We start from the raw sequence: 25,340 nt of genomic DNA, 5'->3' as shown, positions 1-25,340 counted from the left end.
TACCCACTAACCTTGTCCACACAAAAACCTGCCCACAGATGTCTATTGAAGTTTATTCATAATTGCCAAAACTTGGAAGCAATATCCATCAGTAGGTGAATGGACGTATAAACTGTGGTACATCCAGACAATGGAATATTATTCAGCACTAGAAAGGAATGAGCTATCAAGCCATGAAAAGTCATGGAGAAACCTTAAATACAAACTACAAAGTGAAAGAGGCCAATCTGAAAAGGCTATATACTATAGGATTCCAACTCTATGACGTTCTGGAAAAGCCAAATCTATGAAGACAGTAAAAAGATCAGTGGTTGCCAGGGGTTGGGGAGTAGGAGGAATGAATAGGCTGAGCACGGAGGACTTTCAGGGCAGTAAAAATACACTGAGTGACACCATAATGACGAATACATGTTATTGTGTGTTTGTCCAAACCCATAGACTGTACAACACCAAGAGTGAACCCTAATGAAACTATGGACTTTGGGTGAGTATGATGCACGAATGTAGGTTCATTGACTACAACAAATGTCCCACTCTGGTGAGTGATGTGGATAATGGGGAAGGCAGTGCCTGTGTTGGGGCAAAGGGCATATGGGAAATCCCTGTACCTTTCACTCCATTTTGCTGTCAACCCAAAACTACTCTAAAAAAAGAATCTAGGAAAAATAAAACCCAGCCATATTCCCTTGCTCTTAGCATCTTTGGTGGGACACTGTCCCAACTTGAACCTGCCAGCACCTGAGGTGTAACCCACAGTTCCCTGGTGGGATGACACTCCAGTCACCAAAAGTGACTGTTTTCTTAGGAAGCAACCCTTGACTTGCTGCCTGCCTTATACTGCTTCATTTCCCCTCTCCTCTGCCTGTGCTTCCTGAGATCGCCTCCAGCCAAGCTGTGCCAGAACCCCTGTGTCAGGATCTACTTCTGGGGGAGGCCAATTAAGACATCCCCTGACAGCTTCAGTGTCGTTGGCTAGCTCTCTCTGTAAGGGAGGCTGGGAAACACAGATCTATAGCCCAGCCTAAAACTGCACCCACCAACATCAGGGTCCTGTGGCTAAAGAAGAGACTGTGAATACTGGTAAACGACTGGCAGAGATAAGACGTGTCTGCACATAATTGTAAATTATGGGCCATAGAGAGGTATTGGAGAGATTATTTCTTGGTATGTACTCCCTTACTGAATTGAGACTATGGAGTTTGACTTGGACCTTCATGCCTAGGAGTGGTTTTAATAGATGAATTGATACTCTGACAGTGGTATGTAGGATGCACAAGTCCAGGCAAAGCCTGGATGCAGAAAGACCAGTTAGGAAACTATGACAATAGTTTGGGTATGAGGGAATAATGACCTGAACTGGAGTGTGTCAGCAAGACTGGAAAAGTTGGAATGGATATGAGAAATACCGCAAAAGAACTCAGTAAGACTGATATAGAGGTTAAGTGGAAAGAAGAAATCAAACACGGTCTTGAAGCTAAAAGCCAATATGGATGGTGACGCCATAAACAGAAATCATACAGTTGGAAAGAAGAGCCAAGTTTGGGGGAAGTTTGTTATTGTCTTTGATTCTACCAGATTTAAACAAAATGTCCTAATAGAGTGAAGCAGACGTAAAACACAGATACTCAACTCCACCAAATCTTCGAAAAAAAAAAAAAGTAAAGACTCTCATTTCTTTACTTCCAAAGCATGACTTTGTGTGCCCAGGGCAAATTCCAAGAACTTGCCTGACCCTAACGCTCCCTCCTTACAGGAAACCAGGAGGGTTAGGCTTTCTAAAGGGTACTGGATCTAAGATCCCTGCTGATAAACTTGCTCAAATCACAGGGACATGAAATCAACCCTCTCAGTATGGGACTGCTCAGAAATTCTCAACTCTGCCCAGCAGCCATATTAGTAGCTGGAGAGTTGCTGAAATGGCTAAGACTATAGAACTTTGGACCGAACCAGGCCTATGTTGGGATCAATTAACTTTTTAAGCTTGAGTTTCTTTATCTGCAAAGTGGGGATCATATAGTACCCACTTCAAAGGGCTGTTAAGAGGATTAAATAAGAAATCCGTGTGAAGCACTTAGCACAGCGCATAATGCTTTGTAAGGACTTAGTAAATGAAGCCTAGTGTCATCGTTAGTATCAGGGAAGCATGCTTACCAGATGTTTCTGTTCAGTTGTTAGAAAAGAAGAATTCAGATAATATGGTCCTGAATATGCCGAAATCAAAAATGGCAGCTGGACCAGATTAACTCAGGATGTAATCAATGGGTTGTAAGTGGTAAGATGCAGAAAAGTTGTCATCGCCCGAAGAAGTGACACAATTATCCATTTTCTTTAAGCCTTTTCAAAACGTTGGAAGGAACCATGTACTGTGAACCCAGTTACAGCAGGGCAGCCATGGAAAGAACCTGGGCACAGAAAAAATGGTAAAGCACAAACGTCTGGAAACATGGCTATGAGGGTTGAGGACAGTAACTGGCTCTGGGTGGATAAAAAACCAAGAAGGAAAGACTTAAAGCCCTATGTCAGTGCCCAGCATAGAGGGCAGGCTCCAGAAATGCTTGTTGAACACACAGACAAATTAACTCTGTGGCTGAATGAATGGATACTGCAGTATTTATAATTACGGCCAAAGACTAGAATTGGACCTTTGCAAATCGTGCACTCACATTTTGAGTCCTTGATCTGCTCTGCTTCCATGGCTTGGAAAAAGCCAAGGGCAGTTTGTCCTTTTTGTCAGTTTCTCCTTGGATTAGAAAGCTGAAATTTTCCGTGATTACTATATACACTGGAGTCATGCTTGATCAAAATCTGAAAGGTGCCAGGCACACAGCCAGACGGCAAATGCTCACAAAGGGAATTTGACATCCATCTCGCTGAGCAAGGGCAGAAACAGATGTCCTTCACTGCAGCCCTCTCAGGGCGAACACAGGGGCCCCTCAGTTCCTGTGAAAGGGGAAGGCCTAGGGGAGAAGCCTGTGGCCCTGTAGCTGTCCCCAAGTCCTCCAATGTCCTGTGTCACCAAGGGGCAAGCTGGAACTATACTTCTAGCTCTTTAGCCACATCCACCCATTAAGTGGCTCTGGTTCTTGGTGATACCCTTCATGGTTGCAAAGGTTTATCATCCTCTGTTACGAAAATCACGAGAAGCCTCTGAATAGTATGGTATTAGTATTAGCATAGTATTACAGAAGCGAATGTAACTGCAGGGAGCTTCAGAGAATTGTGCAAAGATCACTGGCCAAGGTAAGTGCTCACCAGCTTGATGCTAGCCAGTCCTCCCCTGTTTCCATAGCAACAGCCCCCACACAATCTTACCTGCTCCTCAGATCACAGGAGGATGGGGAGGGACTCCAGCCTCTAAAGGATGCGACTCGAGCTGATTTTTTTTTTTTTTTTACCACTAGGAATGCAGGCCTGATTTGGCCAGTTCTTACAAGTTCTCAAGAGAAATTGGAACCTGGATTTTTACATGAAACTTTCCAGTTTTTAAACGTTGGCAACCAATTTAAAAAAATTTTAAAGACTGCAGACCAGACAAAACACAGCTACAAGCTGAGTTTGCCTTGCTTGTAACATCAGTCAGAAGCTGCTAAAATCGCCTTTCTGGTTTTAGGAGTTACTCACTGTTTCTGTACATCTGCGTGGGTTGTAGACACCGCATATCAACCCTCAGCCACAATTCGTTCGAGAAAGGTCTTCATTAACATTTTAATTTTGTATTTTATTGTCTCTTTCTCTCTTCATCTCTCTGTGAGGAAGGATAATGAAACAGACCTGTTCTTTTCTAAGCTGTTTTTAAAAACAGGCTCCAAACAGGGTAAATGATTATTCAAGTTCACACAGATCTAATCAGTAATTAAGCAGAATGTTAGGGCCCACATTTGGGGCTCAACAACAAATGATTTTGTGATTCAAATCCACTGTTACTCAAATCAAGCATGTTCAAAATGAGTCAAAACGTGGCAGTATCTAAGCAAATATGCTCTGTGATAGTCAGCTTGGAGATGGAAAATTCTCATTCCTTCTTACTAATCAATAAACATCCCCTGATGGACAGATAAGGGAACACTGCACACAGAAAAGGTGAGAGAGTTTTAAGAAGCTTGGGAATGCCACCATTTTGACTAGTTAATAAGGTAAATCATCAGAGCAGCTGTTTTGCACTTAAGTTTTTAAAAAATTTTTTTGAAAGTTATTCTTTGAGATTGCAATCAGGCTCATTTGTAAATATATTCTCACTGTGTTCAATGCAGTGACTGTGCTAAGGGACCCTCTCTTAGTTTGGGGTCCCCCAGAAGCAGTTTATGCAGGAGGTGACGGGAACACCTGGAGAAGAGGGGGGCGGTGACAGGAGAGGGAGAACAGCCTGCACAGGGCTTTATCCAGACAGCTACTTCCTTTTATTTTTTACTTTTTTCTTGAGGTCACATTGGTTTATAACATGACATAAATTTCATGTGTACATCATTATATTTTGACATCTGTATAGACTATCTGTGTGTCTGTTTATCTTCCAAGTCTAAGTGAAATCATATGGTATTTGGCTTTCTCTGTCTGACTTACTTTGTTTAGCATAATAGCCTTGAGTTCCATCCATGTTGTTGCAAATGGCAAGATTTCACCTTTTTTCTGGCTGAGTAGTATTTCGTTGTATATGTAGACTACATTTTCTTTATTCAGTCATCCGTAGATGGACACTTCAGTTGTTTCCAGGTCTTGGCTATTGTGAATAATGCTACAATGAACATAGGGGTGCATATATCTTTTTGAATTAGTGTTTTCATGTTCTTTGGGTAAGTACCCAGAAGTGGAATAACTGGATTATATGGTAGTTCTATTTTTAATTTTTTGAGGAATCTCCATACAGTTTTCCACAGTGTCTGTATCAGTTTACATTCCCACCAATAGTGTATGAAGTTTCCGTTTTCTCTATGTCCTCTCCAACACTTATTATTTCTTGTCCTTTTAATAATAACTATTCTGACAGGCATGAGGATATCTCATCGTGGTTTTGATTTGTATTTCCCTAAAAATTAGTGATATTGAACACCTTAATGTGCCTGTTGGCCATTCGTATATCTTCATTGGAAAATGTCTGTTTAGATCTTCTGTCCATTGTTTAATCGGGTTGTTTGGAAAGATATTCTGTGCTCATGGAGTAGAAGAACTAACATAGTTAAAATGTCCATACTTCCGAAAGCAATCTACAGATTTAATGCAATCCCTGTCAAAGTCTCAACGATATTTTTCATGGAAATAAGACAAAAAGTCCTAAAATTTATATGGAACAACAAAAGACCCCAAATAGCCAAAGCAATTCTGAGAAAAAAGAACAATCCTGGAGTTACCTCACTCCCTGATTTCAAAGTATACTACAAAGCTGTAGTAACCAAAACAGCAGAGTGCTGGCAGAAAGACAGACACATAGATCAAGAGAAGGGAATCGAGAGCCCAGAAATAAACCCGTGTCCACATTCATGGACAGCTAATTTCTGAAAAAAGAGCCAAGAACGTACAATGGATAAAGGAAAGTGTATTTGATAAATGGTGTTGGGAAAACAGGATAGCCACAGGCAAAAGAATGAAAGTAGATCATTATCTTACGATACATACAAAAATTAACTCAAAATGGATTAAAGACTTGAATGTAAGACCTGAAAGCATAAAGCTCCTAGAAGAAAACAGGCAATACACTCTTTGACATGGGCCTTAGCAGCATCTTTTTTAATATGACTCCTTGGGCAAGGGAAACAAAGGAAAAAATAAACAAGTGGGAGTACATCAAACTAAAAGTCTTCTGCATGGCAAAAGAAATCGTCAACAAGATGAAAAGACAAACTCCCAAGTGGGAGAAACTATTTGCAAATCATATATCTGATAAGGGGTTAGTTTCCAAAATATATAAAGAATTCATACAACTCAACCAAAAAGAAAACGGGCAGCTACTTCTGTGGGTGACTGCTGTTTAAGCCTGCTGGGGTGGCCCTGGGCCATAAGCTCCACAACCGTCCTCCCCTAGGGGCCAGCGGCAGCTTTATTTATTTGCCAAGTCCCGTCAGTGATTGCATGAAGGTCGCTCCAGAGGGCATTGGCGCTAGTTCTGGAAGAGAAAGCCTCGGGTGCCGGAAGTGGGGCCAGCGTGCACTGGCGGAGCACTGAATGTTGGCCGCACCCAGAACTTCATCAGTCCTGCCTCCTCTATTCTTGGTATTTACGGACCATGACATTTTCTTAGTATTACAAAAACAATTTTAGGACAAGTCCCTCACTGTCTTTTTAACCACACTGCTTGACTCTGTGCCCCTCCTACATACAGATTCTGGAGCAGTGGCTGACCCACCTGGAATCAGTGAAGCGTGTAGCAAGGCGTGGTGGCCGTGACACCAGGTTGAACTGTAGTGTGGAGGGTGAGGGGGAAGAAAGAAACTGACTTCAGGGGACCCTGAGGACCAGAAATGCCACTTCATTTAAATATTTGCAGGGAAACATGGGTAAATAGCAACAATAATGACAACAACAATCTTTGAGTTTTAAAAACTTCACATTTTCTCTCCTAAGAGCCTTTGTGAAAATAATCAGCTGGAATTTCTAGATGATGGTGTCCACTCTCCATATCTTGACATTAGGAAGAAAGGAGGGAGCAGGTTGGGTACCCAAATGCACAACATGCAACCCAAGTTCCAGCTTTTCATTCAGGTCCAGGAAAGGAAGTGAGAAGAGGGAAGTGGGTAGAGAGATTCTTCCTGGATGGAAACATTTAAACACTAACATCGTACGGTTTGACTTATTTAATGCATGTACTACTTCAATCATGGCAGCTTGTGTATATTAATGTCACGTTCACAATTCTTTCTCCTCAAAGGGATTCTTACAAAGGTCCAATAACACATTTTAATCAAACGAGAAAATAATACAGGAAAGTGAGATAGCATAGAAACCTGTCTTCTGGCACACACATACACACAAATTAGGCAATTCTGCTCCAAGTATTACCAGACTGAGAATTTCATTCCTGGTAACTTGTTCACTTTATGACCTGGATAAATTTCTAGAAAGTTCTGTGCCTCCATTTCTACTGTGCTAAGGGGACGTAGGATTGGCTAGAGCGCAGCATGCAATAAAGCTGCCAAGGGGTCCAACTGTGTGCATGGGCACAATACCAAAAGGAGACATTTGCTGTACAGGTGTGTTTCAGCTCCTCTTCAAGGCGCAGGTGCCCAGCCAATCAATGGCACCTCCTGTGTACCTTGAACACAGAGGACTAAACCAAACCCTCATTTTTGTTTATATTAGCGTTCTCCCATTTATGAACAATAAGCAGTCTGTTGAATTTCCAGAATAAAAAAATCTGGAAACAATTAGCTCTCTGCCCATGGAGAGGGGAGGAAAAAGCAGAAACTGCTCTCTGGGTGACCCTGAGGAGGATGGATGCTGTGGTCTTGGAGCTGTGGGTGGTAATATCACTTAATAGATTTTGCCAGGAGAGTGCCGAGAGCCTGGAAACCCGATTTCGTTGGTCTGACACCTTCTCAATGGTAAATGGTGGAGAGCTGGGGGCAGACTGGTACCTCTTTAATAGGCAGGCCAGGAAGTCTCCCTTCGCGTCAGACTCGAAGCATACTCCTGCCACCTTCTCCTGCCAAAGACAAACATTACCCCCAACCCCACCCTACCACTGGTCACCAGAGACACATCTCCTTGGATTCTAGGGTAAGTCCAACTGATTTAACAGGTGAAGAAAATCTAGGCAAAAAAATAATATATATATATATATATATTTGTATACACAAAATACCTTTGTATACACAAAGTATACATACAAAATATATATATTTCGTATACACAAAAATTGCAGATATATATAAATATATGTATATATATATATTTCTCCTAGTCACACTGATAATACAGGATCTGTAAGTAAATTCTAGAAACATCTTCCTCTTTGTGAATACATGTTAGAGCCCATGGCCTCCTGTCCAGTGGTGCTTTCCTTCTTGCAATAGGGAGTACGTCACCTTCACAGGTCTGCGTTCCTCTGATAAACCTCCAGCAACAAGCATGCTGCTGCCTTCACTTCTTGGGCATAATTTACATGATGGTGAACATCCAACCGTTATTATTTGAGGTAGAGAAAAAATACTGGGACCCCCTCAGACTGAAATAAAATACGATAGCTAAGCCCCACACAGGAGTTTAAGGATCAGGACTTTGTTGAAAGACATCTACAACCGCAGTAGCATTTTCTCTAATAAAAGGCCTCCTGGAACCTCAGACCATCCATTCCAAGGCGAAAGGGATGGAAAGAAAGTAAACTCGGGATAAAGGAAGTATGCCACCCTTCTGTTTTCTCATTTTCCTACCTGAATGGTTTTCTGTTTATTCTTTGCCCAGAGTCTCAGAAAAATTAGTAAGGAAGATAAATAACTTTTTTGTACAGTCAAAGCAGGGTATGATGAAATGTAGTTGGTTGGGGTGGAAACTCCATTTTGACTCTTCTACTATGACATGAAAGGAAAAGCAGACACTTTATTTGTCTGAATTATCAGAGAATGGGTTTCATTTTGTCACTTCCCAAGACTCCCAGCAAGAAAGCCTGACCTCTGAGCATCATCAACTTCACTCAGCGGGCTGGCGTCACATGCTCAAGAAGCCGCTCAGTGGAAGCCTGGTCTCACTTCCTCATAAAGGTTACAAAAAGACATATATTTTTTTTCCTCATTGTATCCATTTTTAGTTGAAGAATTTTAACCGTTTGGGGTTTACTTCACGCTTAAGAAACCTACAAACCACAGGAAATGAAAACACATAATAAATGCACATGACACAACCAACCAACTCTGAAACTGTCCTGGGCCCCATACAACCCCAGGTGACCTTTAGCAAAAACAGAGTGTTCCCATGAAACCCTTCGACTGTCATAAAATGGCATCAATTTACGGGATTCTCCCCTCTTATGATCAAAATGTGGCAATCCTGGGGCCCTGACAGCATGAGTTGAAGGCAACCTAAAAGATAATAAGGATTCTGCAAAGTCCTCTTGAATTTTAAACAGATTTGAAAGTTGTCTCAGCATTCAAAAATCCTTGGTCTGCTTCTAAAGCAATGCATGGGCAAGAAAAATGGCAACACCAAGCCAACATTTAAAAACACATTTTACTTTTTATTTTTTTTTTGAAACATAGCCACCAGAAAGCATGCAATTCATTTTTAAAAAGAATTCTCTCCAGAAAGCAGAGCTGGCCATTCATCCATCTCCCTGCCCACAAGGGAGTGAACGAATAAATTAAGATAGGATATGCCAACTCAGAAAGGTTGTAATCACCCTTTCTCTCTAGAAAACTGGTACTACGGAATTTCTATTCATTTGGCTACAAATAAGATTAGTTTGGACAGGATCTGTAGTTTCTTTCTGTTAGCTATAAACCTGAGCCTCTGTACTAAAAAAGTAATGTTCAGCTTTAATCTTGTTCAATACTGATGCCTTTGTAGGCTGTTGTGTGTATGTGTGGTGCTAAGCTTGTTCCAAGGGGCTTTCAGTGGAATAGAAAGAGATTAAATGAAGGCTCATCATAAAACTTCTTCTCTAAAATAAAAATCAGAGCACTCATAGAAGGCTCTGGGAAAGGAACACATTCCATGGAAAGGTAAAAAGGGAAAGAAAGACTACCCACAGAAAAAAGACTTGAGAGGCGGTCGGGCTTGAGTTTCCTCCCCTGTCCTCACCTATTTCCAATAATTGGCTTATACTCCTAGGGTCATGTTGTCAGGCTTCAAATTGTGCCTTCTTGCTGACATACAGTTCTCTCTGTTTGGAATTATAGCCTCTTCCTTGTTGCTCTTAGTTAAGTATCTTTGTTTCATCTCTGTTATATGAACACCATCATGGCCACATCAAAGGAACTCTTAAGTATGAGAATGTTTCCTCCACAACACCTCCGCTCCTGTCACCATGTTTGACGGGGCCATTATCTCATTCTTCCTTTTCCCTGTGCAGAGTTACAAGCACAGCCCAAGTTCAGTTTTCTATTCTTTGCTTTATTTTTGCGTTGAAGGGTATATCAGAAGGATGTAACATGTCTTTAAAATGGCACCTTTCGATAAAGCGTCTAACCTCACTTGTAAACAGTCATAAGCCCTGCTTTTAAGGAACGTAGAGTCTGATGGAATCTTCATTGACTGTCCCCATGATTCAGGGCCTTCCTATGCTCAGGTTAAGAAACTGGCTAACCGTGCCAGCCGGGTGGCACAGTGGTTAAGTTCGCACACTCTGATTCAGCAGCCCTGTTCAAAGGTTCAGATCCCTGGTACAGACATATACACCACTCATCAAGCCATGCTGTGGCAGCATCTCATATACAAAGTAGAGGAAGATTGGCAACAGATGTTAGCTCAGGGCCAATCTTCCTTCTAAAAGAAAAGAAAGTAGCTAACCCTGAGTTGTGACTGTAGCCAGAAATGCCTACTCTTCTTTACCTGTTTGCTGCTGTTTAAAAACCCGTTAACAGCCACCAAATTTTTTTCATTCCATAAATAAATTTATGGCTTAAAATACCAATAGGCTGAAGGAGAGGCAACACAATGATGTTAATATGCATGTGCTCTTTTCTGAGGAAGATTAGCCCTGAGCTAACATCTGTGCCCATCTTCCTCTACTTTATATGTGGGACACCTGCCACAGCGTGGCTTAATAAGCAGTGCATAAGTCCACACCTGGGATCCAAACCAGCAAACCCTGGGCTGCTGAAGTGGAGCCTGCAAACTTAACCGACGTACCGTGAGGCCGGCCCTGCACATGTTCTTTGATGGTAGAGAAACTGGAGACCCAAAGTGGTGAGGAGGGAACCCCACTGAGGAGGAGCAGGGCAGGAAAAGGGGAGGGCGGAGGCAAAGGTGAACTTTGTCTACCTGATGAAACTACCTGGCACTGATCTTGCTGAAATGGAGCACCAGCCGACAGCACCCCACGCTGTATCACATTAAAAGGGACTTCTTATAAATACGCTGACCTATCCACTCAGCTTATATATCCATGAAGTTGAGGGGGAAATGCCGCCTGATTCTGAGTAGGCAGTAGGACTATGTCTATTACAGACAGGTCATTTACTAAAAAACCTCAAATGTACACAGATGCTGAATTATTAGAGAGTAGATGACAGGGGATGATGATGGTAAAGTTTAAACACACTCCCAATTAATCTGTCATTGACCCCTGGGTGGGCCCTGCAAGTATAAATTGTAGACCTCAGGATAAAGTGACAGATGCCTAAGGATTAGGTCATCAGCCAAAGACGGGCCAAATTCCAAATAGCTATCCCTTAAGATTCAATTTACAGTATTGAGTAGATAACCTGGCTAATGTGTGTCTCTGCACAAGTGGATTTCATATCTATCCTTAAGACCCAGTTCATATGCGCAGGCTCTCGGATAACTTCCTGGATGCCCCAAACTGAACTGCTCCTGCATCTTTAGCGCTCCCATCCTCCCTACTCCTGTCTCTGTTTTAGCATGTGCTGTATCCATTCTTTGTCTCAGCTTCCCCTGTCCATGTTTTATGGGCCCTATTTCGCTATAAGCTCTGTGAAGGCAAGACTTCCACAGCATCCTTTCTCTATAACTTATATTTTACTTGTTTAAAGTCTATAATTTCTCTATAATTTACATTTTCTTTTTATTTGTGTAGTGGCTGTGTTTCTCATTTTCCCATAAGCTCCGTGAAACATGAAGTTGTCTCTGTCCTATGTACCGCTCTAAATATAGCATACTTCCTAGCACAATATCTGACATATAGTCGACATTCAATAAACATCTTAGTGAATGTATTATATGTTCATACTTTTCAAATAACCTAGCCAACACAACTTATAACTAACAGAATTTCAATGAATGGTCAATAAGTACAGAGGACTCAAACTGAATCGGCTAAAATTAGTGACATAAGTACACTAACGTCACAGAGTAAAGACACACATTCAGAATAAATCTTGAATTAAGAAGACTCCACAGCAAGCCCCAAAGTCAATGGACCCAAGCATTATTTTTAGAAATAGTGAGAAAATGTTGCATTTTCTGCTTGAAATTCTACTTATGGAATAGGGTTATTAAATGTTTTTTTGAAGAAAATAGGGAAGTAAACCATTTATTCACAATCCAAAATCTAAAACCATACAATCTGATCACAAAGGAATTGGGATTATAGATTTCTAACTAAACCACGTCCCTCCTTTTCTGTGGAATTTTGTTTCATTGGGATCTCCGACTCCAAATGTGTTTTCAGAGGGAAATCTTTACCACTACACGAGATTTCCAGTAACATGCTCTCAGGGTCTAATGGTCTAGGAACCCTAGCAGACTGTTTGAGAATGGGATCTCCGACTTCTCATCTTGCGATGTCACGATAGGACTCATTGGAGTCAACTCATGTCTTAGAAAAGCCTGGTAGGGGCTGGCCCCGTGGCCAAGTGGTTAAGTTTCGCGCTCCGCTGCAGGCGGCCCAGTGTTTTGTTAGTTTGAATCCTGGGCGCAGACATGGCACTGCTCATCAGACCACGCTGAGGCAGCGTCCCACATGCCACAACTAGAAGAACCCACAACGAAGAATACACAACTATGTACCGGGGGGCTTTGGGGAGAAAAAGGAAAAAATAAAATCTTTAAAAAAAAAAAAAAAGAAAAGCCTGGTAAATAGCAGTGATTCCCCACACGTGGCCTAATCAAGTTTTGGTTGTGAACAAATGTCTTCAAAATGTAGTTGGCACAACGTTAAGAGAGCAAATGATACCATTTGGAACCACAGCTGGGAAACTCGAAGTCTCTTGGTTGGCCAAATTTGTGTTGACCCAGCAATGGCCATCATTCCAGCCTTTTTCTCTAGCTGAGGAACTGAAAATCAAGAGTAAAAGTGGGAAGGTGTGCAAATGTGGCACTCAGAACACTTTTCAGGGGTACGATGTGCGAACTCCAGCCCTGTCCTCCTATGCCCCCACTTTCAAACTCCAAAATTCATTACAAGCATCATCAATGCAAGGAGACTTCTCAGATCCTACCTCCCCAATGTGAATTTAGTTGCCCCTTCCTCAGTGCTCCCAGTAGCACTTTGATTGTGTCTATATTTTCATGCTCTTTCTCACTTCTCACTGCGTCTGTCTCTTAGACATAACTTGTTTTTTTGAGGGCAAATGTCATGTCTTATTGTCTTTTATATCCTAGAAATCCAAAATAGGCATGAAGTTGTCTCACATCAAACCCCCCTCACCCACATCTCCATTACGGTAAGAAAGAGAATGCCTTGCCCATAGTGGACACAAGGGACGCAATAAGAATTTACTGATTGATTACTATGTGCCAGGCACTGTCCAAGGTGCTAGGGAAAACATTAAACAAGACAGGCAAGGTCCTTGCTCTCCAGGGGACAATAAGTAGATAAATCAATCAATAGAAAGACGACTTTGGATCATAATAACTGTTATGAAAAACATAACAATGGGCATTGGGATAAAGAGTGATTGGGAAGAATGACATGGTGGCCTCTGAGACTGGACATTTGAGCTGAGACCTGATTGATGAAAAGGAACCAGCCATGCAAGGGCCTGCAAGGGGAGAGTGTCCTAGGAAGAGGCATTAAGCTAAAGCAATGTTTGTTATTGGTGAGGATACAGGCAATTTGGGAGGAGCATAGAGGGAGATGGTGGAGCTGGTTAATTGCTAATTCTCTCTCCTCTATTTATATCAGGGTAGGATGCCACTTTTCCCTCCTCACTTTGCATATTCTTTTCATTATCATTCCTAATTTCTTAATTATACTTCCTAATTTCCATTAAATTACAAGAACATGAGCCTCTGCCAGCAGCAAACACATCTGGAGCCCTCTTCAACTCCGAATCATACAAAACACCAAACTAAAAGCTGTTGGATAATAGAGCTGACAGTATTGAGAATTAGCTTTCGTTATTAAATCTATTCAGCTAATGTTTATTTTTATGACATTACATTCATTATCAAAGTCAGAAACTAAGTTATAAACTTGCTCATCGTTTGTTTCTTTCCATATTATCTCCTAGGAAGTCTTATTATGGGATAAATAGCTTTAGCAAAGCTGCATATTTAACTATACACTGACATAAAAAAACAGTAAATGCATCTAAATAACACTTTCCAAGATAATCATAAATACTTTAGTAAATAACTACACTCCTTATTTTAGTATTACTGAATATGAAATTTCTTCATCCTTATCATGATCTATTTCTTTGCAAATATTTGTTCATCAAGAACTGTAATCTATACAAGAAAGAAGAAAAGAAGGAACTCTTTCCCGAATCATGACCAGATTGTCCAGATGTCGCGCCTGCAATACATCACAAGTGACATTTCTAGTCATGTTTCCAATCATTTGCAACATACAGCTTTTCCTTTGCAATCTGCAAAGCTTTTGGATGCTGTGAGCCCTGTTGTCAGCAACAGCAGCCCAGAAAAGGAGTCTCACTGGACGTTCTTTACCTGATGTCATCTTCTGTTCCAACTCAAGGCATTTAGGTTCTTCTTGGGATTCCTCTTCTTTCTAAATTCCAGCGCCACAAACCAGAAAAACAGGGAAAAAGTAAAAACAATGCATTAATTCACAGCAACACTTTTTGCAAACCTACAAATTAATCTGAGATCAAGATGTGAAAAAATTCGACCAAGCCTTTAAGAATGAAGGCTTGAACAAGCAGCAAATTAAAAAACAGATGTTGAGTTGAATAACTATGGGGATGCTGGGTTACAAACCCCAGGGTGCCATTCATGTGGAAGTGTCTACGAATGTTTCCCCTGGAGTTGGATAAGCCAGGGGCCATCTGTGACTAACACATTTGGGGGCACCAATTACTTAGACACAGTAGTGGTGGGTTTCTCCATAAGATAAAAAATTCTGCCAGTATTATGCAACAAAGAGAATTGCTTTATTTTTCATAATTCGAATAGCTGATTTCATACACTTTTGAAAATTCGATCACAGTTCAGTTATTTTTGTCACTGGGAAGGTGGGTGAACATATTCTTCTCTGAGTTCTGTGTGATATTCTTTAATGACAAAGGTCACTACTGTAGCATTGATAAAAATAGACTTGACTAGGGGTAAATTAGGAGGAATGTGTTCATGGTGCTTTTTTAAAAAACTTTGTCTGCAAGATGACTTTGTGCTGATTCATTCATTTATTTTTTCCATCACTGAACAACTATTTGTTAAGTGCCTGTTATGGGATATTTCAGTGGGACCTTAATCTTCAGGCAGGATGCCTTCTAAGATCCCTTGGATTATTCTGTAGGCAGTTGCCTATCTGCTTCCTTCCTAGGCTGGCACACTTTCTGGGCATAATTTGTTTCTGCTAAGAATTTAGCCCAATAGAAGGTGATCTGTACCATAAGAAAGCAGATGGGTGTGTGGTTCCATAAATGATACCTGAGCCTACTCTGTAGCCAGAATGAAACAATAGAACTCAAAAACTGCTGTTATCCATCATTGGAGCTCTCCCAAATTTGCAGCTCCTAGGTAACATCTCATCTGTCTGAGAATCCACCAGACTCTCAAGCTTGGTTAGTAAGATGAAGAAATGTCCTTTTCAATTCATAAAGATTAGTTTCATTAAATCACCATCAGTATCAACTCGTAAGGGAACTGATTTCATCTGTGTAGGGAATAAATGTTTTTTGAGAGATCAAAAGCCATCTTCAAATGTTCACAATTAGGGACCAGTTCCAAGAATTTGTCCTACTTTTATTTATTTAATTTTTTGGTGAGGAAGATTGGTCCTGAGCCAACACCTGTGCCTATCTTCCCCTATTTTGCATGTGGGATGCCACCACAGCATGGCTTGATGAGCTGTGTGTAGGTTCATGCCCAGGATCCAAACCCGCGAACCCCAGGTCACCAAAACAGAGAGTGGGAACCTAACCACCATGTCACCGGGCTGGCCCCTGTCCTACGTTACAAACCCATGAAATAGTATCAGCATGGGCAATTTGAGTAAAGATGGCTTCAGCTCAATTATCTGAAACTTATATGTTATAAGAAATTTTAATGAAAATTGCTTTCAAAATTACATTTCTAGGGGCTGGCCCCATGGTGGAGTAGTTAAGTTCACACGCTCCGCTTCGGTGGCCCAGGGTTTTGCAGGTTCGGATCCTGGGCACAGACATGACACCGCTCGTCAGGCCACACTGAGGCAGCGTCCCACGTGCCACAACTAGAAGGACCCACAACTAAAATACAACTGCGTACTGGGGGAATTTGGGGAGAAAAAGCAGAAAAAAGCAAAAAGAAGATTGGCAACAGTTGTTAGCTCAGGTGCCAATCTTTTTTAAAAAAATTGCATTTCTAGAAAGGATGTGAGTTGATAGTATACCAAAGGACACGCAAATGGTAGAAAATCTCCATCACACAGCAACTAAATGCAGCAAATAACCTCTTGTTTCACAAGGCCCAACAGGACAGTGTATAATGAAAACATGAGGAGTTATTTTATAATACGGCCACAGGGAAAGTCTCTTGAGATGCCAAAATAACCCAAATAAAGTGTTTCCTAGATGAAAGAATTCTCCTTTGAGCCAATAAGACTGTTTACTTTTTTATTGCTCTGAATTCCAAAATTGTGAAGTAAGTTAGCCCTGTAGCTAAAAACATATTTATTACCTCATTTTAAATTGCCCCTCCCCCTATTTTATCATTAACTAGTAAAAATTGCAAAGCCCTAGAAAGATCTGCAGATGGAAGACTATTTGGAATCCTTGTGGCTGGAGAGCTCTCAGCATAGAATAAATAAGCATCTGTCTTCAATAGTATCAACTATGTTCTATTTAGAGAAAAAAGGCTGAGCTCCTTAGATTCTTGGGTTTCTTCTCTTCAGTGCAAGTCTGTGATTTGCCGAATTTGTTCTTACTGGCTTTTTCCCAGCAAAGCTAGAATAAAATGACAACAGTCCAACTGTAGTAGACATCTGTTGATTTTGCTGCCTTGGCATTCACTCACTCTATCTAGTAAGCGTGTCCTGATATTTCCTCTTTAAAGTCATCCTTTCCCACTCTTAATGTGATTCTCATGAAACCAACTCCACACCCTATGCTCCCTCATCCCCACCACTCCAGGGCTGGTCATGTGACCCAGGGCGATGCCTTTCAATCCATTGCATTTCCCTACGATTGGCGCCGGGGGCTCATGCGACCCAGGGCTGTGCATCAGTCCACTGCAATTTTCCCTGGGATTGGCTCAGAGTGGTCATGTGACACAATCAGGGTTAACGGGAGATTTTCTCTGGACTTCTGGGAATATGACTCCTATTCTTACCCACTGGCCCTGAGACCTGAGACAACTGTGAGGGTTGGAGCTGCTGCTGTCCCATGCAGCTGAGACAGAAGCCCACACAAAGGAAGAGAGAACCAAGAGATGGACTGATACCAAGTCTGGATGATATCCTTCGAGCCCCAAATCCAGCCATGCCTGCAGCAAGCTTAACTGTGGACTTTTCAGCCGAAGTCAGCTATTACATTCCTTTTTATTTTTAAAAAATACATTGATTTTTCTTTTTAATAAAATCGTTTCTATCAGATTTTCTGTCACTTCTAACAGAATCAACTGGTACGTCATTGTGGGCACCTCACCTTGGGAAGCCGGGAGTGGGGTGCATTGATCATTGGCTTCTGTACCTTACACACCATCATGTACTTCACAGTCAAATTAAATGGAACATGACAGGGATGATGCACCAAGGAGCTGCTATTAATCTCTGGCGATCATTCAGCCTTTTCATCTATTTCCTTGGAGGACTTTTCCCCAGGTGTTTTATTGAGAGGCCATGGCGTTTTATTCTTTATGAGATGGTCGTCAGGTGGGGCCACAAGAGGAGACAGAGGAGCGGTTCAGAGAAAACAAACTTTATTACACTCACAGGTCCTGGAGAAGGAGGCATGGTGCGCCACACAGGGCCACACGGGAAAGATACCAGCGTGGTCAGGAGCAGAAGACAGGAAGGAGGGAAGTGCTCAGGCCAGGCCTTTATTAGGTTTCCTCGGGGAAAGGCAAGGTAGGGTGGGGTAATAGCTTAGGAGAGGCTAGTTTGAATAATTTAGGTGAGTTTTGGGTTGTAGGCTGGTCTCCTGGTACCTGGTGCCTGGCCCCAAGGTGATTAAGGCAGAGGAATATTGCCTCCTGGGGTGCATGGGCCAGAGAGGGGGGACGTGGCTCCGGATTGGCTAATTTTTATCTCAAAGCCATGCTCTTGGCTGGGCCCCTTGCTATCTCTAAGAATTGGGTAGCCAGAAAGTTATTTTAAGATGTCAAACATTATAATATACAGAAAATTAAAAATATTTACAATACACCATGCTAAATGACAACCTGAGTTTTTATAATGAGTGAGTTCAAGGTATGTTTTTGGTACAAATAAGTTTCTTTTCCTAAGATTCCCCTGGTTAAGCAATAGTAAAAAAAAAAAAAAAAAAAAAAAAAAAAAAAAAAAAAAAAAGGCCAAAAACAAAACTTTAAAAAATATTAACAATATAACTTTACTGACATACTTCAAGTCATTTTAATTTGGCCTTATAGTTTTGTAACCCCAACAGCTGGCATTTTGCTCTAGGAAAACTTGTTTAGAAATAAGATGGTAGTTTGTTCAAGAGAGAAACACAATTCTTGACCGCTGATTAAGGAAGCTTAGTTCCATTTGTCCCCACCTGCTACAGCAAGTACATGACTAACTCTTGGCCTTGACTTCCTCCATTTGGAAAATGGGTCTCAAATATGACCCATTCCTTGCGAAGAAGGTTGAATTTTCATTTAAAATAATTGTTTCCCTATTACCAAACGTTTGAAGAGTTTTCAAGTTGTCTCCTACTATGGGTTATACTATAAAGAGCATAAGTGTATAGCTTTTTATTTTTTCTGATTTCAATTATTTCAGGTTAAATTTTCAAGAGTAGCATTCTGAATCAAAGGTCTTTTTGAGGCTCTAGATGCAGACTGCAAAACTCCCTCCAAAAATGTTTCAGCGAATTCACGTGTTAAGATGAGACTGTTCATTACAAGCTCTCTAGCAACGTCTACTTCCACATGTTGATGGAGCCTCTTGTTGGAGGTAACTTTAGAAACTGATTTCCAACACCCGCCATATTCTAGTGCCAAGAGTCTCTCTTATGGCATTGCATTAGTACTAATAAATACACGTTTAATTTTCCATGGAATCCCATATCTAAGCATTGTCTATCCCATTAAATTATAGGTCCTTCCAGAGCAGAGACTCTGCTTCCAGTTTCAAGCTTCATTCAGGGTCTATCCCCTTTCTCAACAGGTGTTTGTTAAACAGTTGTTGAGTGGGTTCAATTATTCACCTACTTTATACCTTTGTTGAATGTCCAACCTAGTAACACATCCCACAATAAAAACTCCAGCATCGTCCCTCCTGGTGACACAGATCAGGCAGCAGTTCCTCCGACAAGGCCTTCCTGGAGCAGCCCCACCTCCATCCCAAACTCTATGCCATTCTAACTTTAAGATGTGCGATGAGCTATCATTTCCTGAGTGCTTACAACGTGTCAGACCACCTGTGCTGTATGTATAGGAGCTCATTTAATCCTCAACAACCCTCTGGGCTGGGTAATCTTATTATCATCAATCCTATTTTATGGATGGAGGAGCTGACCCATTCACCCTGTAGTAGATGCTGTGATGCTGCCTAGAGGCCCCTTCAGGACGCAAAGATTAATTCTCACAGCTGCAAGGCACGCTGTTGGTAGGCGACTCTCATCTGTAAGTGTCTGTAAGTGTCCTGGGAGGTTGCTGCCGGGAAAGTTGGCACCCAGTGACTTGTTGACGTGAGGGGAAAGAGGCTCAGCCCCCTCACACAGACTCAGGACAACTCTGAAGGGCCCTCCCAGTTCCAGAGCTCCCCGTGAGGTTGGCTGATTCCTTCACTGAGACTTCGCCGCAGCCCATCATCTCCCTCTGCCCAGTCCTGCTTCCTTCTCTTCCCTTCCACGAGGGCTGATCCCGAGGGCACTCCCTGATAAACTTTGTACATGCCACTCTCCATTTCAGAGTCAGTTTCCCAGGAGCCCACCAACACACCCAAAGTCACATTTCCTGAAAGCGACAAAAAGCGGATTCAGACCCAGGTCTACCGAGCTCCAAACCCTGTGATGGAGCCACTATACCAAACTCCCTCCCTCATTCTAATGCCTCTCCCTTCTTAAAGCTACAGTTTCCGGGGCCCCAGCCTCACACTGGGACTCTGATTTGTTAAATATAGGGTTTCCGGTGACCAACCATCCTGATTTGCTTGGGACTGAGGGGTTCCCCAGGATGCAGGACTTTTGGCACTAAAACCAGGAAAGTCCTGGGTGAACCGAGATGACTTGGTCACCCTAATTGGAGTGTGGCCCTATTATGTGCTATTCTAATGAGCCCCTTGGATGTATCTGACGCACCACAAAGCTTAAAAAATATTATACATGGGGCCGGCCTGGTGGCACAGCGGTTAATTGCTCACGTTCTGCTTCGGCGGCCCGGGGTTCGCCAGTTCAGATCCCAGATACAGACATGGCACCACTTGGCAAGCCATGCTGTGGCAGGCCTCCCACATATAAAGTAGAGGAAGATGGGCAAGGATGTTAAGTCAGGGCTAATCTTCCTCAAAAAAAAAATACGGTACATTGATAAAAGGAAGTCCTAATTATGGGTGAGTGTTTTTAAGCTAACATTCCGAACTCTCATTGTTTTGGCACTGCCTCTAAAAGATTTACAATCTGTTTGGTAAATATTATTGTCCTCATTTTACAGGTTAGGAAATGGTCAGAGAAAGGTCAGAGAAATCAAGGAACTTGCCCGAGGTCACACAGCTAACAAGCGCTAGAGCCTGAAGACAAACCCAATTGGTCTAGAGTCTCTGCTCATAATCACTACCCCAAGCTGCACCCAAATAACTTATTCTCTCTAAATTTCCTCATCTGGAGATGGAGATAATAATATCTATGTCCATGTTGTGAGGATAAAACGACACAGTACATGAAAAGCGCCTACTCAGTGCTTGCTGCAGAGTGAATTTACATAACGCACCTTTCCTTTGCCCCCAGTGGAAGCCATAATTGGGTTTTCTGTCCATTTTCTGTCCATTGGACCACTAAGAAGAGGATTAGAGGTCCTCCGATAAAAGTTCTTTCCTGACAGCATGTAGAACTGTCAGCAAAACCGACCGCAGCAAAGCTCACTTTAAGTCAATATGCGTTTACTGAGGAACTTCCATGTTCATAGCAGTATGCTAGAAAAAGGGGGGGGGGGGGTACCACCATGAATAGGACGCAATCCTGGGCCTCCAGGACCTCATAAATGAATAGGAGAGACAGATGATATTGATCTTAATTTTCTTAGAGAGAGAACAATCCTAACTCTAACAAATAGCTTTCTCTTCCCTCCCCTCCTCTCTCCTCCCCTCTTCTATCTCCCTCTCCTCCCCTCCTCTTCATGTAGTGTGGTGTGTAGATTGTGCAGGATAAATAGTACAAAGAATTTCAATATGAGAAACGGAGAGGAAGAGCTTGATTAGCACTTAGGAGAGAGGAAAGGGCAATGTAAATAAAAGTGTCTTCAGCATCCTCTTTCCAGCTGGGTGGCCAGCGAATACACAATTCCAGAGCTTTAAACAAGTCTTCAAGCCTTCAGAGAAGTGTCTCCAGACCCCAGCACACAGAAGAGCTTAGATGGAAGAGGTGTCCAGTCAATTCTAAAACATGCTGAGTGGTTGTCGGGTTGAAGAATTAACACAGCAGATACGACTATTCTGAAACGTGCCAAGAACTATGGAGCAAGTGGGCAGAGACAGAAGCAAAGCCCATCAGCATCCCACAGGGTGGTGGGAAGGATGTGGGCTTGGAGTTAGGGAGACCAGGGTTCACATCCTGGCTCTGCCATGGAGGAACTCTCTGAGACTCGGTCTGCTCATCAAAACACAAAGGTAATACTTAATGTCCTTGCAGGATTGCTGTGAAGAGTAAACGAAGTGATGGATATAAGAATACCACGCTAGTCACTATTAATGTGAGATGTGGTGACCGCTGTCTGCCCACCTAGCAGCTGTCCACCCCTTTCAGGTAAAAGCTGCTATCCCCTGGCCACAAGGATTAACCCAGGTAAGAGGACATAACCTAATTCGGGCTAGTTAGAGTGACTTGCCTGGGACTTTTCAGCTTGGTTGGTGGGTGTTTTAGAGTCTTGACCCTCTTAGGATGGAGCCTCAGAGCTAGTGGTCATCACATCACTTGAGACAGCTCAAGAGAATAAACCCAACACTTGAAGAGAAGCAGAGGCAGAAAGCAGAGAGGGAGCTCTGACGACACAGTGGCCCTGCGTCCTGCAACCAGTCCTTATTGTGCTGTTTATTGTTTATTCCCACATTCCTCTGCCAAATTCCTGATAGTCTAGGCTGCCCCCAACTTCTTTCAACCTAGGGGATGCCCTCCGAGGAATTGTAGATGCCGGGGAGCCTAAGAAGGTGGAAGGTGTCGTTCCTGTCTTAACCACTTCAGCACCTCACTTGGGCCACCACTGCGTCCGTGGAGGAGCTTCCTCATGAGCAAAACCTGCAATTCACTAAGTCACCCAAGATGGGGGAGACTAGGGCCTCGACCAGAGGTTTGCTTCATCCGCTGCCTACGTGGGGCTGTAGAGTGCAGTGCTGGCTGCGTTCCTTAGTCTCTGGTAGGAAACAGCAAAAGGGGAGATATACTGGATCACACATTTTTAAAGCTGTCGTTCTCGAACTTGGGTGTGTACCCAAATCACCTGGAGGACAGGCAAAAATACAGAGAACCCAGCCCTCTCCCACTTCAACGAGCCTGGGCCTCTGGATTCTTTATTAGCTCTCCTGGTGATGCTGATGCACACTCACATTTGAGAATCACTGTTGTAGAGGATGTAAATTTGGTCTTGTTCTCAGACTCTTTCATCGGAGCCCTCTTTTTTTCTCAGTCTCTCCATTTGTCCATTTCAGTCTGTGTGTCACTTCTCAGGCACCTCCTTCATTGCAAGGTCAAGGCCACCAGAAGCTCTGGGACCACATCCTTCCAGCTCATGTTTCTTTTAAAGATTGGCACCTGAGCTAAAAACTGTTGCCAATCTTTTTTTTTTCTTCTGCCCTTTCTCCCCAAATCCCCCCAGTACACAGTTGTACACCTTAGTTGTGGGTCCCTCTAGTTGTGGCATGTGGGACGCCGCCTCAGTGTGGGTGGGCTGATGAGCAGTGCCATGTCCGCACCCAGGATCCCAACCAGTGAAACCCGAGGCCACCGAAGCGGAGCACGCGAACTTAACCACTCGGCCACAGGCCGGCCCCTCAGCTCATGTTTCAAAGGGAGACAAGGAGTGTCTCAGTCCCTGTGTTCATATCTCGGATTCTAGGGGAAGACTCTGATTGGTCCATCTTGGGTCACATGCTTATCCCTAGTCACAGGCACATGTCTATCAGGGAACAGAGACTATGATTTTGCAGACCTATATCACTGCCCATCCCAAGAGCCACTGGAGGGAGGGGTGCTGCCATTGGAACCTCACCAGAACCTCAGGGAATGGGGATGGCACCATTCCCAAGAGGAAGGATGGCTGCGTCCTGAAGTGGGGGAGGAAGAGATGCTGGCCACAGCGCTGTTCAAAATATACACTCCCAAGTAGAATGAATTCTCCAAAGCCACAGGACTATAAATACCTACTGCTTATTCAGTGCCTTGTGTGTGCCAGGAGCTTCATATGTGTTACATGAAGCATAGGATGATATTCAAAATATTGAACAGCACGGATGGTACAGGCCACCAGGTAGTCAGAATGGGGGAGGATCTCAGAGGTCTTTGGGGGACAGACCTTAACCCCTTACTTCCTAGAGCATGCAGAGCTCAGGGATCCAGGAGAGGGATGACGTGGGAAATGGATGCCACTTAGGCTTGGAGAGCTGTTATTTACCAGTTTAACATTTTAACAGCCAGTAGTTTCTTCCTGATGGATACCTGGTGAATATTTTCAGTCCTGAATGTCATCTTAACAATCACACTTCTAAAATATAGGTACATCCTTGAAGTATGCTGTAGTATGCTAGAGTACGCAAAGGCTCTCTCTGGGGCATCAATTTCACTCAAAGATCTGGGAGGGAAAACATTATTTAAGTATTAAAACAAATCTGACTACACTGAGGAAGGGTATGTAGAAGAGACATAAATGTTTAGGATGGGCATGGAATGTCGAGAAATGTTGGATGTGGGGTCCCCGATAGGGGTACCCCTGTAGAAAAGATTGGAAAGCATTGTTGGAGGAACTCCATGTTGATGTTTGTGTCCCATTATACAGAAGGACCCTGGAGGGTTGCAGACTTTGTCTGAGGTGCATGCTTTTAAGTGGGGCGAGACTTCACACCATCTCCCTGTGTCAGCGCCCCTGTTCTCTCATCGAGGCCATGCCACCTTCTTCAACATTTGCTCTTTGCTGGTATTATTCTTAGAAAACATAATCTTAAGTGGTAAGAACAGCTAGTTATTGAATAGCAATACTTAGTGGCAGAACTAATTGAAGAGAATTTTGGGTAGGGAGAACATAGACAGTATAGTTTTACAAAGGAGTGAATGGTTGCTCTCAGAGTTGGGGAAGGCCTTTCAAAGAGAGGCCACAGTGTGTTTCGAGGTTTAGAGAAGCTCAGGCCGAGAAAACCCACAGAGCACAACAACGTTTATCACATGGTGGAAACTCCAGAACCAGGAGCATAGGAAAGTTTGACACAGTCTGTGGGGTTGTAATTCAACATGCTGGTCCAAAATTTAAAGTTACATAATGATTGCAAAAATATTCGAATTAAAACAAACTGTCAAACTACTGGGGAATCGAAGGGGTATGACTAGCTGCGTATACTGCTTGCTGTGGTCTGAATGTGCGTCCCCCTCAAATTCCTAAGTTGAAATTCTAACTTCTGAAGTGATGGCCTTAGGAGGTGGGGCCTTCGGGAGGTAATGAGGCCATGAGGGTGGAGCCCTCATGAACGGGATTAGTGCCCCTATAAAAGGGATCCCCCAGAGCCCCTTTGCCTCCTCCTTCTGCCATGTGAGGTTATACAGTAGGTGGTCATCTGTGAACCAGGAAATGTGTTCTCACCAGACACCGAATCTGCCGGTGCCTTCATCTTGGACTTCCCAAGCTCCAGAACTGTGAGAAATAGATGGTTGTTGTTTAAGCCCCCAGGTCTATAGTAGTTTGTTATACCAACTCCAGCAGACTAAGACACTGATTAACTGAGGATCATTGCATATCCCTCATATACATTTGTGTTGCAGATCTCGGACGAG

The 25,340-nt window shown here is 42.8% G+C and overlaps 1 protein-coding gene across 1 annotated transcript in view; it reads right to left on the bottom strand.

The window, feature by feature from the left end:
• Nucleotides 1-25,340, bottom strand: part of FAM107B (family with sequence similarity 107 member B) — a 204,726-nt gene that overhangs the window by 116,515 nt on the left and 62,871 nt on the right. Inside the window, exon 2 of the mRNA XM_046679180.1 lies at nucleotides 14,497-14,557. Within this exon, the coding sequence (XP_046535136.1) occupies nucleotides 14,497-14,557 (61 nt within the window). The remainder of the gene's footprint in view (nucleotides 1-14,496; nucleotides 14,558-25,340) is intronic.

This window comes from Equus quagga, chromosome 12 (assembly GCF_021613505.1).
Source record: "Equus quagga isolate Etosha38 chromosome 12, UCLA_HA_Equagga_1.0, whole genome shotgun sequence".
In the NCBI taxonomy this organism is placed as follows: Eukaryota; Metazoa; Chordata; class Mammalia; order Perissodactyla; family Equidae; genus Equus; species Equus quagga.
Note: the sequence above shows the minus strand (reverse complement) of the source record. Positions and strands in the feature narration are given on the sequence as shown.